At 57.9% G+C, this 16,991-nt stretch overlaps 1 protein-coding gene across 2 annotated transcripts in view; it reads right to left on the bottom strand.

The window, feature by feature from the left end:
- Positions 1-16,991, bottom strand: part of GNG7 (G protein subunit gamma 7) — an 88,734-nt gene that overhangs the window by 5,005 nt on the left and 66,738 nt on the right. Inside the window, exons 1-2 of one of the 2 annotated variants that reach the window (XM_029915935.1) lie at positions 11,552-11,572; positions 97-215 (exon numbers count right to left, since the gene is read on the bottom strand). In XM_029915935.1, coding sequence (XP_029771795.1) covers positions 97-177 — 81 coding nt within the window. In that variant the 5' untranslated portion in view covers positions 178-215; positions 11,552-11,572. Of the gene's footprint in view, positions 1-96; positions 216-11,551; positions 11,573-16,991 lie in introns of those variants that run through there. The other variant, XM_029915933.1, reaches the window with a different exon arrangement.

Genomic DNA, 16,991 nt, shown 5'->3' on the forward strand with positions numbered 1-16,991 from the left:
CGGCTCAGAGAGGTTTGTGAGTGGCCCAAGGTTACACAGCAAGGGGCACAGCTGGAATACAGCCCCTGCTCTAGCCCACCCGCCCACCAGGCTCACCTTGATGCGCTCGATCCCGGCCTCGATGCGTAGCTGTTCCACCAGCTTCCGGGCCTGGGCTATGTTGTTAGTGGCTGACATTGTCTGCCATCAGCTCCGGGCCCCTGTCGTCCAGAGAGCTGCAGGGGGAAGCAGACAGGTCGTGAACTGGCTGCTGAGGGCCCAGGGGACAGAGAGGCAGGACAGCCCACCCGAAGCCTCAGGGCCACCAGGTGCCCCCAGCCTGAGCCGTGGTGCCCCATGCCCGGGGTGGGGGCAGTGGGAAGACTAGCGGAGCCGTCTCCCACAGTGACCCCTGGGCTGCTCGGGGGTCAGTGCTGCCTGGTTGAGACCACCCAGGGCCTCAGGATGGCTCACCAGACCACAGAGTCCCCTTGTGGTTGGCTTGGAATGAGGGCCCCAGGAGACGCTTTCTCTGATCCCTGCCCCACTCCAGACACCCGCCCCCCCCACTCCTGCACCACTGACACTCTCCGCGGCTGTCCTGGGCACACCCCAGCCCCCACCCTTTGATGCCATGATGTCCCAGTGGTGACAGCCACAGATGCACCCAGACGTGGCCTGAGTTCCTAGGGTGGCAGAGTCGTCCGAGCAGCAACTGGGCAGCACCTCTGTGCGGTGGGGCCTGGGTCTGGCATCCCTCCCTTCGTCCATGTGCTCATCTGCCCCACAGGCCGCCCCAGGCACTGCCCTGAGGACCAAGCTAAGGCGCGGTGCCAGGGGGCGGCCGTGGCTCCGGTCGGTACCCAGTTCTGGCTCCCCACCCCAGGACCGGCTGTCCCTGGGACACGGCCACGTGGTGTGGCCTGGGCTCCTGCAGGAGCTCTGGGCAGGAGCAGAAGTGCTGGCTCCCGCCTCTGGCTCAGGAGAGGCTTCTGGGCGTGGGGAAGGGGGTACAGGAGCCCACTTGGTTTTGCAGGGTTTTCCAGAGCTTTCTGATGTGCTGGAGTGGTTGGGACAAATGACCACACACTGGGGTATGGAAAAGAGCAGGAATCTGTTCTCCCACATTCTGGAGGCCAGATGCCGGAGGTCCAGGTGGGGTCCTGGGAGGGTCCTTCCTGCCTCCTCCCGCGGCTGGCCCGCCAGCAGCCCCTGGCGTGGCCACATCCCTCAGTCTCTGCCTTGTCCTCACACAGCCTTCTTCTAAGGACGCCCTCATCCAGTACACCTTCTTCCTAACTAACTGCATCTACAAAGATCCTATTTCCATGTAAGTTCCCATGGGGAGGATCTGGTGGACATGAATTTGGGGGGGCTCTATTCATCCCCCCCTGCAGTGTCTTTGAGTGGGGATGGTGCGCTCAGAGCAGCCACGGGTAGATGATTCCAGATAAACCCGACTCCCGAATCCCAAGGAGCCCTTTAGCTAATTCTTCCAGGACCGCTGCCCAGTGGAGCGGGGAGGGGGTATTTGCTGCTTTTATAACGCCCAGCGGGCTGCTTGCTCCCCCCACACCTTCAGGAGTGGGTGTGCAGGGCCGGTCATAGGAGCTCCCCACCTGCCCCCCCACCCAGAAGACCAACCCTTTATTGTGCTAAGGATCCCTGCTTCACTCTTGTTTGGGGGGGGGTGACCTCTTTTCTTTCAGAAACGATTTTTATTAATTTATTTTTAATTAAATAAAATTTTGAGGGGCGCCTGGGTGGCTCAGTCGGTTGAGCGTCCCACTTTGGCTCAGGTTATGATTTCACAGTTCGTGGGTTCGAGCCCCGCATCAGGCTCCGTGCTGACTGCTCAGAGCCTGGAGCCTGTCTTCAGATTCTGTGTCTCCCTCCCTCTCAAAAAGAAATAAAAACATTAAAAAAAATTGCAGTGCCTGCAGATTCACATGGTAGGAAATAACTGAGCGGGCGTACCCTCTGCCCGGTCCCCCCCACCTCCAAACGTCTTGCACTACCTCCGTGGGTATCACACCTGGAGGCGGACGCGCATGCCCGGAAGGCTCAGGGCGGTTCCACCCCACCCCCACTCTCCGCGACCGGCGACTACGCTTTCCTTGTCCACGTGGCCATCGTTTCGGGAACGTGGCATATGTGGAACCACAGGGCACACGACCTTTGGGGACTGTCTCTCCCCCCCTTGCGCCTAAGCCTGCTGCGCGCCTTGCGGTCACTGCCGAGCGCGTCCCCGCGTGGGCCGGCCCCAGCTCGGCGGTGCGCCTGCGGATCCCGTGTTTGGCTGCCACAGGGCGCGCGGATATTCGTGCCGACACTGCCTTTATTTCTCTGAGATACGCGCTGAGGGAAGTAATTTGCATGTTCGATCTTTAAGGACCGCGCCCAGCGGTTTCCCGGAGCGGCTGCTCCGTTTGACGCGTGCCCCGTGGGTGTAGGGGCCTGGGAACTTATTCTTACAGTTCGTCTGGGCACGTTTCTCCCTGTCCCTCACGGCAGTGAAAATTCTACTTTCCCCACAGCCTTCATTTGGTGAGCTCTAGATTCCCGTTTCTAACGGGCGCTGCTGCCGCCAGGGGACACCGCCGTGTCTGTGGTCACCACGGCTGCGGGGATCCTGGCACTGAAGGGGTGGCGTCGAGGGCCCCGCTCAGCCCTCACAGCGGCCGGGACGCCCCCGAGAATGCCCCTGCTGGCATCTGCGCTGGCCAGACTGGGGAAGCTCCCAGGAGGCCTCGCCTGGGCGTCATGCCCAAGGGGGGGGCATCTGGGGAGACACTTGGCCAGGAGCAGAGGGCACCTGCGCGCCCGCAGGAGGCAGCACGTGCTGTCAGGCTGGTGGCCACGAGAGCCAGGTAGCCGCAGGCTAGTAAAGGCAGACTTGCGATTTTCAAAGCATTTCCTACTTGGCAATAATAAAAAAAGGACTGTTGACACAACACGTTAGGCAGGTCACCAGGGAGTCATGTGGAGTGACAGATGCCAGTCCCGAAAGGTTACACGGTGTGTCCTTCCGTTTATACACCGTTTCTGAGAAGACAAAACTGCAGGCAGGATGGGGGCCAGGTTCATGGCTGCTGGGGCTGGGGGTGGAGGCCTTGGCGAGAGGGGCTCCTCGGGGCACCGGGGCCGTGGACCATCTTGAGATGGCAGTGGGTTCACGGCCCTGCGCGTGTGATAACCTTGCACAGAAGGTCACACACGCGTAAAACTGCAGCCACGGCATAAGGTAGGTGGGCTGTGGTACCGGTCACGCTTCCACAGAACGTTACTGTCGGGGAAAACAGCGAATGATCCTTATAACTGCACGTGAATCCACGGCGGTCTCTGTAAAAGTCTCAATTAGGGAAGAAAAACCCTGTCCACACTGCCTGGCTCCCTGTCCTTTCCGGCAGACATCCAGCCCCGATTTGGGTCAGAAAAGGCCTGAGCGTGTCTGTTCTGGGAGCCCAGAGCCTGCGTGCGGGTTTCCGGAGGGCTCTGATTCAGCACAGAGCTTCAAAGCAGCCACAAAACATCCAACTCAGGGAAAACTGCCCTTGGTTGGGCTTAAAAATACCTAAATTACTCAGCGCTAAATATAGATGCGAACGGAGAACAAACGGGCTGGCCCCGTAGCCCGTTTTCCTTGGAAGGTTGGGGAGCCCCGCTCAGCGTCCACACTGAGAAGTGTCCGCCAGGACCCTCGGACCCCCGCCCCGCGAGGCCACCCCCAACTGTGGCCTCCTCCGAAGCCTGAGGCCCCTGAGTGGTTGGCTTTCTGTTCCAGCCCGTGTCCCGAGAGGCTCCCTCTGGGCTGGGCTATGACCCAGAGATGGGTGCACTGGGGGTGTGCGTGCACGGGAGTGCGTGAGTGTCCGTGCGCTTGTGTGCATGTGAGTGCATGTCTGTGCATAGATGTGTGTGCACGTGTGTGCATGTGCATGTGTTTGTGGGTGTGAGCATTGTGTACTTACGTGAGCATGTGTGCAGGTCTGTGTGTCACAATGTGCATCTGTGTGAGTAGATGTGTTCATACGCGTGTAAAGCAGTGTGTATGTGTACTGCACACACGTGTCTGCGTGGGTGTGCGTGTGTGCGAGAGCGTATGGAGAACTGGGCCCAGACACCGGCTATGTCACCACCAGCCCCTGCAGCGGACTCCAGCCTCATCCTGGCTGCTGTCATAGCCTGTCACTGACTCACGGTCCAGCCGCGGCCCCAGCAGACCAGGCAGCGGCGCGGAGTCAGCCCCGGGAACATTCCTCACCAGTTGCTGCTCCGTGGGCAGCACGTGATGGCGCCCGACCGGGCCGGACCCGCCTGGGCCTGGCAGAGCCTCGCGGGGCCCCGGGAGCAGGGGCAGAGCTGTGGCAAGCTGGGGCGGGGGTGGGGGGCAGCCGGTCACGGTCCCGACTTGCGGTTCTGGCCCTGCTGAGGGCCCAGGGGAATGACGTGGGGTGAAGTTCACCCAAAAACAGAGCCGTAAGGGATGTGCTGTCACCAGGCCCTGCCTGGGATCCCAGTCAAGGGCCAGGAAGCCACGCCAGCTGTGGGGGGGGGGGGTAGGTTCTGCATCTGTAGATGAACTGTGTGAGCAAAGTGTGAAAGGCCAGGACGACGGAGGCGCTCCGGCCTGGGGTATGCTATGAGGGGGAGGAAATTAGAAGGGGGGCTGGCCACCCCCAGACAGAACAGATCTGACCTTCCACGTGAGGCTCCAGCGGGCATCAGGATTAGAGCCCTGGGCACCGGCAGCGTTTCCTCCACGCAAATGGGCAAGATGGGGAAACACTGAGGTTAGGCTGTGGTCTCTGCTCCCACCTCGCTCCCCCCGCCCCCCAGCACTGTGGACACTGGGCCGGGCTGTTCTCTCTGGGGAGTCCTGGGCATTGTGGGGCCTGAGCAGCATCTGTGGCCCCGCCCCCGCAGTGCCAGCCCCTGACAACCACAGATGCCCCCTAGGGGCAGAGCTGCCCCTGGGTGAGAACCAGTAGATTAGATCAGACCTTTATTTCACATCTAAAGAGACTCCATATAAGCAGCCATAGAATAAGAAAGAAAATATACACAAGTTAGTAAAAGTATACAGAATATTTATTCTTGGGATGCCTGGGTGGCTCAGTCAGTTTAGTGTCCGCCTCCGAGTGTTGGCTCAGGTCATGATCTCATGATTGTAAGTTCAAGCCCCAGGCAAGGGGCAAGAGAGAGAGGGAGAGAGAGAATCCCAAGCAGGCTCTGCACTGTCAGCAGAGCCCCATGTGGGGCTTGAACTCACAAACCATGAGACCAAGACCTGAGCTGAAACCAAGAGTCAGACCCTAAACTGATGGAGAACCCCCCCGGGCCCCCCACCCGGAGAGTCCAGACGTCCAGTGACAGACAAGGGGGGAAAGATGTCGTGCACAGATACAGTGGAGCGTTACTGGTGATCGAAACAACGAAATCTTGCCGTTTGCAGCAATTTGGAACTAGAGGGTGTTACGCTAAGCAAAGTCAGTCAATTGATCAGAGAAAGACGAATACCATGACTTCACTCATACGTGGAATTTAAGATACAAAACAGATGAACATAGGGGAAGGGAAGCAAAAATAATATAAAACCGGGGGGGAGGGAGAAAAACAGAAGAGGCTCTCAAGGATAGAGAAGGAGCTGAGGGTTGCTGCAGGGGCTGTGGGTGGGGGCGGGCTGAGTGGGCGAGGGCCCTGGGGACCCTGCTGGGATGAGCACTGGGCGTTCCGGGAAAGGGATGAATCACTGATTCTACTCCTGAAATCAGCGTTGCACTATATGCTAATGACTTGGGTACAAATTTAAATAAATAAATACATACATAATAAACTTAAAAAACGAAAAAAGAAGATTTATTCTCGACCACGGAGAAGGTACTTTCCGAGCAGTGGAAGCGACGGAAGGAACGGAGACGGTCAGCGGCTCTGAGGGTCTGTGAATATTCAGAACCTCGGGACAGACGGGACCTAGGGACGGGGACCAGGGACCCAGGAAAGGTCAAGGCCACAAACGAGCTGCCGGGTGGCCCCTTCAGCACGTGAAGGACGCTGTGGCACGGGTCTCACTCACGCAATCCACATCCGCAGGGACATAACCGGTAAAAACCAAAGCAAACAAAGCCCGGACCGTGAGCGGAGGCCGCTGCGAGGGCCCCTCTGTCGCCCTGTGACTCCAGAAGGCCGGAGAAGGCCACCACCCGACACGCTCGTTCCAGACTCTCTGGTCTTGTGAACCTGTCTCAGCCTCAGACACTGGGCACCGGGGACCCCACGGACAGCGTGCCCTCAAATCTTCTGCTCGGGCATTTGTCTCAAGGGGGAAATAATCCAAAGAAGTACAAAAGCGGTTCACAGAGAGGTGTTCACACCGTGTTGGTTGTAACTGTGAAAGCTCGGGGAAAACGCCTCGTTCTGTAAGGGGGACGGCAACGTGACAAACGGCCCGTAGAGACGTGGAGCGCTGCGGAGACGTGTGTGTGCAAAGAGGGACACTGGCAAAGTGCAAACGTTCAGTCATCTACCATTGTGTTAAAATAAGTGCGGATAAAGGCAGACTGGGAACCTGGAGGTGACCATTTTGAGTCAGCTCTAAGCACAACATGAGGCTCGAACTCACGACCCTGAGATCAGGAGGCTCCGCCGTGAGCCAGCTGGGTCCCCCCAAAGTGACAATTTTGTTAGTGACTGTTTATTTATTTATTTATTTATTTATTTATTTATTTATTTTGAGAGAAGCCGTGGCAGCAGGCTCCACACTGTCAGCACAGGGCCCAACTCGGGGCTCGAACCCACAAACCTGTGAGACCGTGGCCTGAGCAGAAATCAAGAGTCAGATGCTTAACCGACTGAGCCTCCCAGGCGCCCCGGTGAGAGACTGTTTTTATACTTTCCTGCAATGAGATGTTTTTCCGTGAAGGTATCATTTGCATGCAGTGAAATCTGTCCTTTTGGGCCCACCGTCCAGGAGGTCGCACAGGCAGGTCCCGTCTTGGAGCCGACACCGCCAGCCAGACAGACAGAGACTCCGTCGCCCCGAGACCCTCCGGGGCAGTTGTTTGCTGTCAGGCGCTGCCACCCCTGAGCTGCTCTGTCCCTGTCGCTTCGCCTCTTCCGGAAGCCTGCGGAGGAGCTCACGCGGTCGAGGCCGGGGTCGGCCCCCCGGGCACGCCGGCCTGGCGGTTTGCCGTGCGCTGGGCCCTCAGCCTGTGCAGTGCTCCCCCGGGGGCGCGGCGGGGTCGGCCGCGCCGAGTGGTCACACGCAGGCTTTGTGGCGGCCCACGTGCCGGTCCTCCCGGGTGAGCCCTGGGCGGGGGTCTCTGGCTTCCCCGCAGGTGTGTGTTTAACCTTACAAACTGAATGTTTTCCGGTCTCCGGAGTCACTGCACTAGTTTGTGCTTTGAAATAATCCCATAGACAGGTAGTTGCAAAAATAGTGCAGAGAGTCCCGTGTGCCCTCCCCCTACCCCCTGGTGACACCCTGTGTGACTGTAGGACCCTGATGCCGTGCACAGAATGGATTCCTGTCACCACCCGTCCTGCCAGCAAGGTCTGGCCACCATCCTCGCGGACTCCTCACGGAGCCAGGGCACCTGCCCGCAGGTCTGCTCCGTGTTGCCGTGACCTCCACGGGGCAGACGACCTTCGGCACAAATGTCCGCTGAGTGGACTGACGGGCAGAGAAGGTGGGGCTCCGGGGCGAAGCTACACGGTGTTTATGAAATCCTGAACGTGCTTGGTCAACAGGGGAGGCTCGACGCCCCCCACTCTGGGTCTCTTCACCTCCACCGAGGCCAGGGTAGTCTCTGATCAGTCCCTGGACCACCTACCCAATGCCAGAAGCACCCCCATTGTGACAGCCACAGATGTCCACAGACACGGCCCCGTGTCCCCTGGGGACAGAATCTAAGTCATTTATGGAACTCCCTTATCAGAAGAAACTTCAGCTAGAAGAGGTTCATCTGGGCAAAATGCAAACAATGTTTTTGGAACCGAGATGGTTCGGTTGAACTGAAATGGCGCTGAACAAAACCAGAAGCTTGTTTCACACGGGGGCTTAATTTTCTCGGCATCCGACGACACTCTGTGCCCAGAAGTAGTCACACAGGGCAAGCTGCGCCTTGAACTCGACCAACCACACCCTTGAAGCTGGAGGTAGAGAGGAGAGAAGCAGAAGGGGGAGCCCAGGGGAAGGTGGCAGACCAACTTCTGCATAGATCCCAAAGCTGTGTGGCCTTGGGAGAATTACCTCCCCTTTCTGAGCTCCAGCGAACTCTGCAGTGCTTAGAATGATACTCACTTCCTGGACCAGGCTCAGCAAACCTCCAGGTCCCCACATTCCCGGGCCAAGGAGTGGGGGTGTCCAGAGGCCAGCAGCCCCGGGAGGCCCTCTTTGGGGCACCGTGGCAACTGCTAACTATAAACACAGCTGCTGGAGAGACGAGCCGAAGACATCCTGTGCCTGGCGGAGGTGGACGGGCCGGTTTGCTGGGAGCTACTGAATATCCCACTCCCCACAGAGGGGCCGGGTCGGGTGGGCTCTCGGCGCCCACCAGGCTCAGGGAGAGCTGGGCAGTGTGACACTGGTCAGAGGAAAAGCAGGAGTGATGACAACAGGGGGAGAGCCAGAAATGGAGAGTCCCGAAGCGGTCCGTTTTCTGTTGTCCCACTTAATGCTTGCACGTCCCTGTCCCTTCTGGGCCACGCAGCAAAGGTGAGGCTGGATTCTTTCAGGCTGTGGTGTGCGCCCCACATCCGTGAGGCCGGCCATGCCCCGGCCACGCCGAAGCCGTTCTGAGCGTGATCAGAGACACCAGGCCCCCTGTGCACCCTCAGCTGCAAAGCCCTGCTGCTGAGCCCGGGGAGCTTTCGGGTGGGAGCGGGGAAGCGGAGTGATTTCCTCGCACCTTGTCCAAGGGCACAACACACCGCTTCCTGGAGGTGGTGACACACCGCTCGCCTGGAAGTGGGTTCACATCCCAGCTCTGCCCTGAACTGGGTCTTAGCTTCCTGCGCCGGCAAATAAGAGGGTGGTTCTAAGGCTGAGGACGGATCCCTGTGTGCGACGTGGTGGCTCTAAGATCGAGATGATCCACGTGATGGCCTCCACCTAAAGTCACCTGCACTTTGAATACAAACTTCCGTCTGCAGATTCGGGCTTGCACGACAGTGTGCCCGCTGACACGGACGGGCTCTCCTGTGAGGGCCACCGGGAAAGCCGGACAGAACACAGCCGCACCTGCTAGAAGGCACTGGAGGGTTGCTAGGCCAGTGAAGAATTTATAGCCAGACTCCGGGGGAGGACGGACGCCCAGGAGCGGAAGGTCTGTTGAGAGGCTGAGCGATGCTTCTATCAGCCTCGCACGGCCGGCGATGCAGAGATTGAGATCCAGGGCCTCCCACGGGGAGGGAGCTGGGGGAGCTCCCCGCTTGGCTCAAACGGCGAGAACAAGGTGCTGCAGTCTGAGCGTTAAGACACGGTGGTTTGGGGACAACACGGGTGGATGTGGTGTATGCTTTTCTTGGACATTTCAATGGATGGCATTTTCTAACTAGACTGTATTTTAGATGGGACTTAATTTTACCATCACTTTCACTGTATGTGACATTGTCTTGGAGAACTTTTCCCAAATAATCATGCAAAATTATGTGGCCTCAGCATTTATCACACACACCAAAGGATACAAATAAACAGGAAGCAGACGGGCCCTTAAGGTGACTGCAGCTGAGTGCTGAGTAAATAAATAAAATAACGGTGTTAGGGGTGCCTGGACGGCTCAGTCGGGTGAGTGTCTGACTTCAGCCAGGTCATGATCTCAATTCACAAGCTCAAGCCCCACATCAGGCTCTGCAATGGTGATGCAGAGTCTGCTTGGATTCTCTCTCTTCCCTTTTCTCTGTGACCCTTCCCCACTTGAGTGTGAGCCCCCCCTTAAAATAAATAAACTTAAAAAAAATAACGGTGTTAATTACATTTAAGTAGACAAATTAGATAAGACCGAAATTTCAGCAGCACTGGAAACTACAGAGAAAGGCATCAGTAAGCAGGCGGGAAATGCCAATATCTGAAATGTAATGACTCGATGGAAGGGAGTGTCATTAAAGACAACTAAGGAGAAAGTAGGTGAGCTGGAGGACAGTCGGGGCAGACACCCAGCGTGAAGCACAGAGGCACGGCAGGGAAGGAGAGGTGGGAGAGAAGGCGAAGGAGGGGGATGACGTGGCACGGCCTGCCGCACGTGGCTGGGACTCTGGAAGGAGGAGGGAGGACGCAGCACAAGCAGTCTCCGAAGCGATAACGATCATCTCCCCAAACTGAGGACCGAACAAAATCCTACTTTCAGCCACAGATTCAAGAAGCCCTAGAACCTCAGGTGGAATAAACATCTTAGATGCTGACAGAGAAGCCACCAAAACGCCCATGAAAAGGAGCTCCCTGATTAGTCATCACAGAAATATGAGTGAAATCCAGAGAGCTGCTTCTTGGACACTAACTAGAGGAGTGCAAACAAAAAAGACCGGCAACTGTAATGATTAGGGAGGGTGTGGAAATGCTGCACGTTGCACATATTTCTGAAGCAAGCATAAAGCAGTACAACCACTCTGGAAAATGGCTCAGCGGTTTCTGAAAAGGCCAAACACACACCTGCCCTCTGACCCGGCAATTCCGCTCCTAGGGACTGACCCGAGATAAACGAAAACATACTTGTACAAGATGTTCACACGTGTTTATTTACAATAGCAAAAACTGGAAACAGCCCAAATGCTGCCAGTGGGCCAGCGAACAGACTGTGCTAATCCATGCTGTGTGTTTGACAACACAATAACAGAAAACAGCCTGCGAATGAGAGAAGCCACACGTGTGGATCCTGAAAATAATCTGTTGAGCAAAAGAGGTCAGATATCAGAAACGGTCTGTGTCTTGGTGGAGGTGTTGGTGCACATGGGTGTGTTTGTCAAAATTCATCAAGTTGTGTATTTATAATCTGTTCATTTTACTGAGTGTGAATCATGCCTTAATAAAATAATTGGTTTGGTTAATTACAAAGCAAAAAAGACAGTATTGGCACAAAAACAGACACACAGACCAATGAAATAGAATAGAGAGCCCAGAACTGGACCCACACATGTATGGCCAATTAATCTTTGACAAAGCAGGAAAGAGTATCCAATGGAAAAAAGACAGCCTCTTTAACAAATGGTGTTGGGAGAACGGGACAGCAACATGCAGAAGACTGAAACTAGACCACTTTCTTACACCATACACAAAAACAAATTCAAAATAGATGAAGGACCTGAATGTGAGACAGGAAACCATCAAAACCCTAGAGGAGAAAGCAGGAAACAGCCTCCTGGACCTCAGCTGCAGCAATTTCTTACTTGACACATCCCCACAGGCAAGGGAATCAAGAGCAAAAATGAACTCTTGGGACCTCATCAAGATAAAAAGCTTCTGCACTGCAAAGGAAACAATCAACAAAACTAATAGGCAACCAACAGAATGGGAAAAGATAGTTGCAAATGGCATATTGGATAAAGGGCTAGTGTCCAAAATCTATAAGGAACTCACCAAACTCCACATCCGAAAAACAATCCAGTGAAGAAATGCACAGAAGACATGAATAGACACGTCTCATAAGAGGACATCCAGATGGCCTACAGGCACATGAAAAGATGCTGAATATCACTCATCATTAGGGAAACACAAATCAAAACCACACTGAGATACCACCTCACGCCGGTCAGAGTGGCTAAAATGAACAAATCAGGAAACGAAGATGCTGGCGAGGATGTGGAGAAAGGGGAACCCTCCTACACTGTTGGTGGGAATGCAGACTGGTGCAGCCGCCCTGGAGAACAGTGTGGAGGTTCCTCAAAAAATTAACAATAGAACTCCCCTATGACCCAGCAATAGCACTGCTAGGGATTTACCCACAGGATACATGAGTGCTGATTCACAGGGTCACATGTACCCCAATGTTCACAGCAGCACTTTCAACAATAGCCAAATCATGGAAAGAGCCTAAGTGTCCAACAACTGATGAACAGATCAAGAAGATGTGGTTTATCTATACAATGGAGTACTACATGGCAACGAGGAAGAATGAAATCTGGCCATTCGTGGCAACATGGATGGAACTGGAGGGCATTAAGCTAAGTGAAATAAGTCAGGCAGAGAAAGACAGATACCATATGTTTTCACTCATGTGGATCTTGAGAAACATTGGGGGGGGAAGTTACAGAGAGGGAGGAAGACAAACCACAAAAGACTCTTAAAGACTGAGAACAAGCTGAGGGTTGATGGGGGACAAGGGAGAGTGGAAAGTGGGCATTGAAGAGGGCACTTGTTGGGACGAGCACTGGGTGTTGTATGGAAACCAATTTGACAATAAAGTATATTTTTTTAAAAAGGGTGTGTGTGTGTGTGTGTGCGCGCGCGCGCGCGCTCCTGTGTATGTTAATTACAGAAAACAAACAGTTGCTGTAGGAAAGGTGGGGGGGGATGGGCTAAATGGGGGATGGGCATTAGGAAGAGCACTGGGTGTTGCATGTAAGTGGTGAATCTCTGGGTTCTACTGCTGAAACCAGTACTACACTGCATGTTAATTAACTTGAAACTAAAATTTAAAAAATGGAGAAGCAGCATCGCATTCTGTAGGCCACGCCCGTGGGAAGTGCCACGCCCATAGGAAGCACAGTCTGACAACTTCACATGCTGCTCTTGAACCCATAGGCACCCCAAGGTCAGGGGCATGTTCCTCACCTCCAAAGGTTTGTACTTTCCCAGCTTCTGCTGCTGAAAAGTCGAACGCTTTCCCTCCATTCAGACCTCACTTTGCGGGCGAGTCCCAGGGGCCTGGACGCAGGCAGAGGTTTGTTCAAAGTCACCCTGCCAGAGATCGCAGAAGCGCAATAGAGTGCTGGCAGCCCCGTCATTGGGAGGACCCTGATGTCAGACACGACGAAGGAATTATTGGACCCATTGTTCCCACGTGAGGAAACTGAGGCTCAAAGATCTTCCTGCGTTAGTAACGTTCCTAAGACCGTGGCTGGTGGTCAGCCCGGGGATTGAATATAATTCCAAAACCAGGTTCATGGGGAGAGGAGACCCCGGGGCAGCCCGGCTGCGCCCTGCCACGCTGCCCTGTGCCCCTGCGTGCCTGAGCCCTGGCGCCCAGAGGCTCTGCGGTCAGGACTGGCACAGGCTTTGTGCCCCTGCGGCTCCTGTAGAAAGTCAAACACCCACAGTGGCCCCCGGAGCCTCAGGACCACTTCTTCCTTCTGGGGAGGGCCGGCCACTGCTTGTGCTCTTGGTGGGAGCTGCAGACGTGGGAGGCCCCGTGCAGCCACCAGCGTCCCAGAGGACCCCGAGTGACACTGAATGACGAAACGTCTTAGCTTTGTGCTTCCCGCCTAGAGCCTAGCGGTTTCTCGGTGAATCCGGGACTCTGCGTCCTGGGAACGTTTGCCCAAGGACAAGAGCAGACCTCCCCGCCAGCTTCCGACGGGGCTGGCCACGTGCGCTCTCGGAACCGTGCATTCCCTGCGAGGCGGGGTCACCTCCGCACTGCGTGGAGGACCCTTGAGAGGGCCTCTCGGGGTCATACTTCTGTGTCCTCGGCCCCGCTGACGTGGGCTGAGTGAGCTGCGGCTTCCGACTCGGTGAGTCAGCGGAGTAACGGGAGCTAAGGCTGCGGGTCGGCCCAGACAGAGCAGGCTCCGAGATGTCACCCAGACCCTGCGTCTGGCCGGGGTGCTTGGCGTGACTGAGTCTGCACTGCCCACGGGGCGTGCAGGGCAGACAGGTGCCCAAGGCCTCGCTGGGGGCGGGCAGGCTGCACCCGGGGCAGTCGGTGCCCTGCCAAGGTGCGGCCCCTGCGCGGATCCTGGGGGTTCCGCACCGTCGGGAGGGTGCGTCTGCTCCCCGTCTCCCAGGCACACGCCCAGGGTGGCGGCCCCGGGGGAGCTGACACAGCCCCTGCACGCAGCCTGGGGCGCCGGCTCCACCCTCACGGGTGTTTTCCAGCTGCACCGGAAGCAGCGGCAGCCAGACAGCAATGCCCGCGCTCCCCTGAATTCCACACATTGCTCTCATAGCTGGGGAGCCTGCGCAGCGGCATCCCCTTCCCAGAAGGGGAGGACGGGAAGCCAGGGGCGGCTTCTGAGGCTTGGCAGGCTGGGAGGCACAGAAGGAAAAGAATGTGAAAAATGTGCCTGGCGGGGCATGGGCCAGGAGAGAATGGCCTTCGAGGAGTGGCTCAAGGTTCTGGTGGCCTGAGGGTGGTGCAGCAGAGAGCCGCAGAGGACCACCCCCCAGCAGCCCCCACCCCGTTGAGAAGGAGGGAGATCAGGGGTGAGGGCTGGGCTGCGGGGCAGTGGTGCTTCTGCACCCAGTGGGGTTGGGCTCCCGAGAGCTGCCTTCAGGTGGGTGCGCTGGCCGTGGGGGGTGCAGCCAGGGGTCAGCGTGGGCAATCCCGGGCGCCCTGGGGACTGGCGAGGGAGTCGCAGCCCCCCGGGGAGAGCCGCCTGCGTCGCTTCTGCTCGGCGCCAGTTCACCAGGCCCAGGTGTCCAGAGGCGGGCCCTGGGCGAACTCCTGCGCGGGGAAAACAAGGCCGGGGCTGATGGCACTGGGGGACCGGGTGGGGTTCTCCCGCTAACTCCCCGCTCGACAGCATGTGTCGCCCAGGTGGACATGTCCCTCTGAAGCAGCAGGGGCCGCCAGGCCTGAGAGACCGCAGGTCAGCACGCCCCGACCTCACACCTTGAGTGCTCCTCAAGATGGACCATCCTGGGGGCACCGGGACGGCCCCTCCTCAGAGCCAGGGACTGTGTGGCTGCTGGAGAGATGAAACAGGCGAGGGGGCATCCCTCGACGATGACCCCCAGTGACCACGGATATTCCCTTGGCCTCCTCGAGTGTGGGTGGGACACAATCTTGCTCCAGACAAAGGTCCTGCCATGTGATAGGAGTGGCTTTAAGAGAGGGAGACGGCCCTTGGTGGGCCTGAGGTGGCTCAGTCGGTTGAGTGTCCGGCTTCGGATCAGGTCATGATCTCACGATCATGGGTCTGAGACCCGCGTCGGGCTCTGTGCTGACAGCTCGGAGCCTGGAACCTGCTTCAGATCTGTGTCTCCCTCTCTCTCTCTGCCCCCACCCCCCACTCTTTCTCTCTCTCAAGAATAAACATTTAAGAAAGCGGGGGGGGGGGAGAAACTGAGTCTTGAAAGGGATTTGGTGCTGTGAGATCAAGGGGGCATGGCTAGGAGCTGACAGACAGCAGGGCGGGGGGACTCCAGTGCCGCAGTTACAAGGAACTGAATTCTGGAACAATCTGAATGGGCACATTTTGACTTCAGCCTGGCGAGTACCTGAGTGGAGAAGCCAGCCACGCCTGCCCGACTTCTGGCCCCCAGACCTGTGAGCCACTAGGCTTGCGACGCAGTGTTATCCGGGCGCACGGGCCGGGTGGGGCCGCTGCGGATTCCCGGCACCCTGTGCGCCGATGCGGGGCCTGCAGCCACGGTGCCGCCAGCTGGCATGCGCCGCTCACCGCCGAGTGTGGACACGAGGCTCAGCCTGCGGCATGGTGACGTCTGCCCTTTTCCTTCTGACCCCAGGGGCTGCACAGGCGTTCCCGGCAGTGCCCGTTAGTGGGACACAAGTGTCCCCGGGGCTGCGGTAAACTGGGCGTGAGTGGTAAACTGGGCGTGAGTGCGTTTCATCTTCAGACGCAGGCCCCGGCTGCTCCGCCCCAGTCCCCTCCCCGGCCTGCGGGCTGGTGAAACCCTGGAAGGTGGCTTTGAAGTGTGGGGGGGCCTGGGGGCTGCAGAGACCCCTCGTCTTCAGGCAGAACACAGCCAGCCTTCAGTCCTGCTTTAAAACTTCACAGCCCTCCCCCCAGGGCCCGACAGTGGGCCCCCACCCCTGCCGACCATTAAATGGGAAGAAAACCCCCCAACCCTCAAAACACTAATCTGCAGCCAGATTCTACCGGAACGGGGGGCGAGAACAGTGCTGGGGGTGGGACGCAGGCTCCCACCGCCTCCTTTCTGCGCGCCCGCTGGTGTGAGGCCTCAGCCCTGCGCCCCTCCGCGCAGGGGCCTCTGCGCTGTAGCCCCCAGAGGGGGGCTCGCACCCAGCAGTGACTGTACCCCCAGGGGACACAGGGCCGTGTCTGGGGACATCAGGGGTCCTCATGGGTGGGGGAGTCTTGGTATGGATGGGTGGGGGCCGGGGACGCTGCTCCACCCCCACAGCGCTGGAGATGTTCCTACAGAGACCGACCAGCCCCGGATGTCGGCGGGCGGGGGGCAGAGGGAGAGACCCCGCGCTGGACTCCGCAGCAACGTGCACACGCCGTGGACAGCACACGCTGGGCATCAGAACGTCAGAAGGAGGGGCGAGTGCCTCGGCCTGCCCCCAGCAGCGGGACTGGGGTCCCCCCGCCCCCCTGTAGGCTCATGCCGTAGCGAGGATCTACACAAAGCCCCGGGTACCGTGCTGGCATTTGAACCCCGAGACTAGGCAGATTCAAAACCACTTTGGCCTGGGCTCGCCGCCCGCCTCCAAAGCTCCGACCCGGGTCCCCCCTCCGGCCCCCCCCCACTGGCCTGCGGCTTCTCCGGGGTTGCAGTCACCCTGGCCTGGCGTGGGGCGGGCCGGCCACGTGAGGGCGTCCACTGAGCTTTGTGCACTGTGACCTCTGGGTGGGGGAGAAGCAGGAAAACTAGCTGGGGTTTTGCCAGGTAGACGTCTGTTAGGAGAGGCCCCGCGCCCGCTGTTTTCCAGCGCCTCGTGACTCGCTGTCAGCCTGGTCCTTCTGTGCGAGGCTAAATCGGGCCCCCGCAGCTATATTTAGAAAGCGCTGGCCGCTGGGGAATGAATGAGGTGCCCACAGTGAGGGGCAAACATCGCTGGGAGCGCAGAGCCTGAGCACGAGCTGGCCTGTGGGCGCGGGCGGTGACCAAGGGTGACGACGTGGCTGACGCGGAGCAGAAGAGAAGGCTC

This window comes from Suricata suricatta, chromosome 12 (genome assembly GCF_006229205.1).
Source record: "Suricata suricatta isolate VVHF042 chromosome 12, meerkat_22Aug2017_6uvM2_HiC, whole genome shotgun sequence".
Taxonomy (NCBI): Eukaryota; Metazoa; Chordata; class Mammalia; order Carnivora; family Herpestidae; genus Suricata; species Suricata suricatta.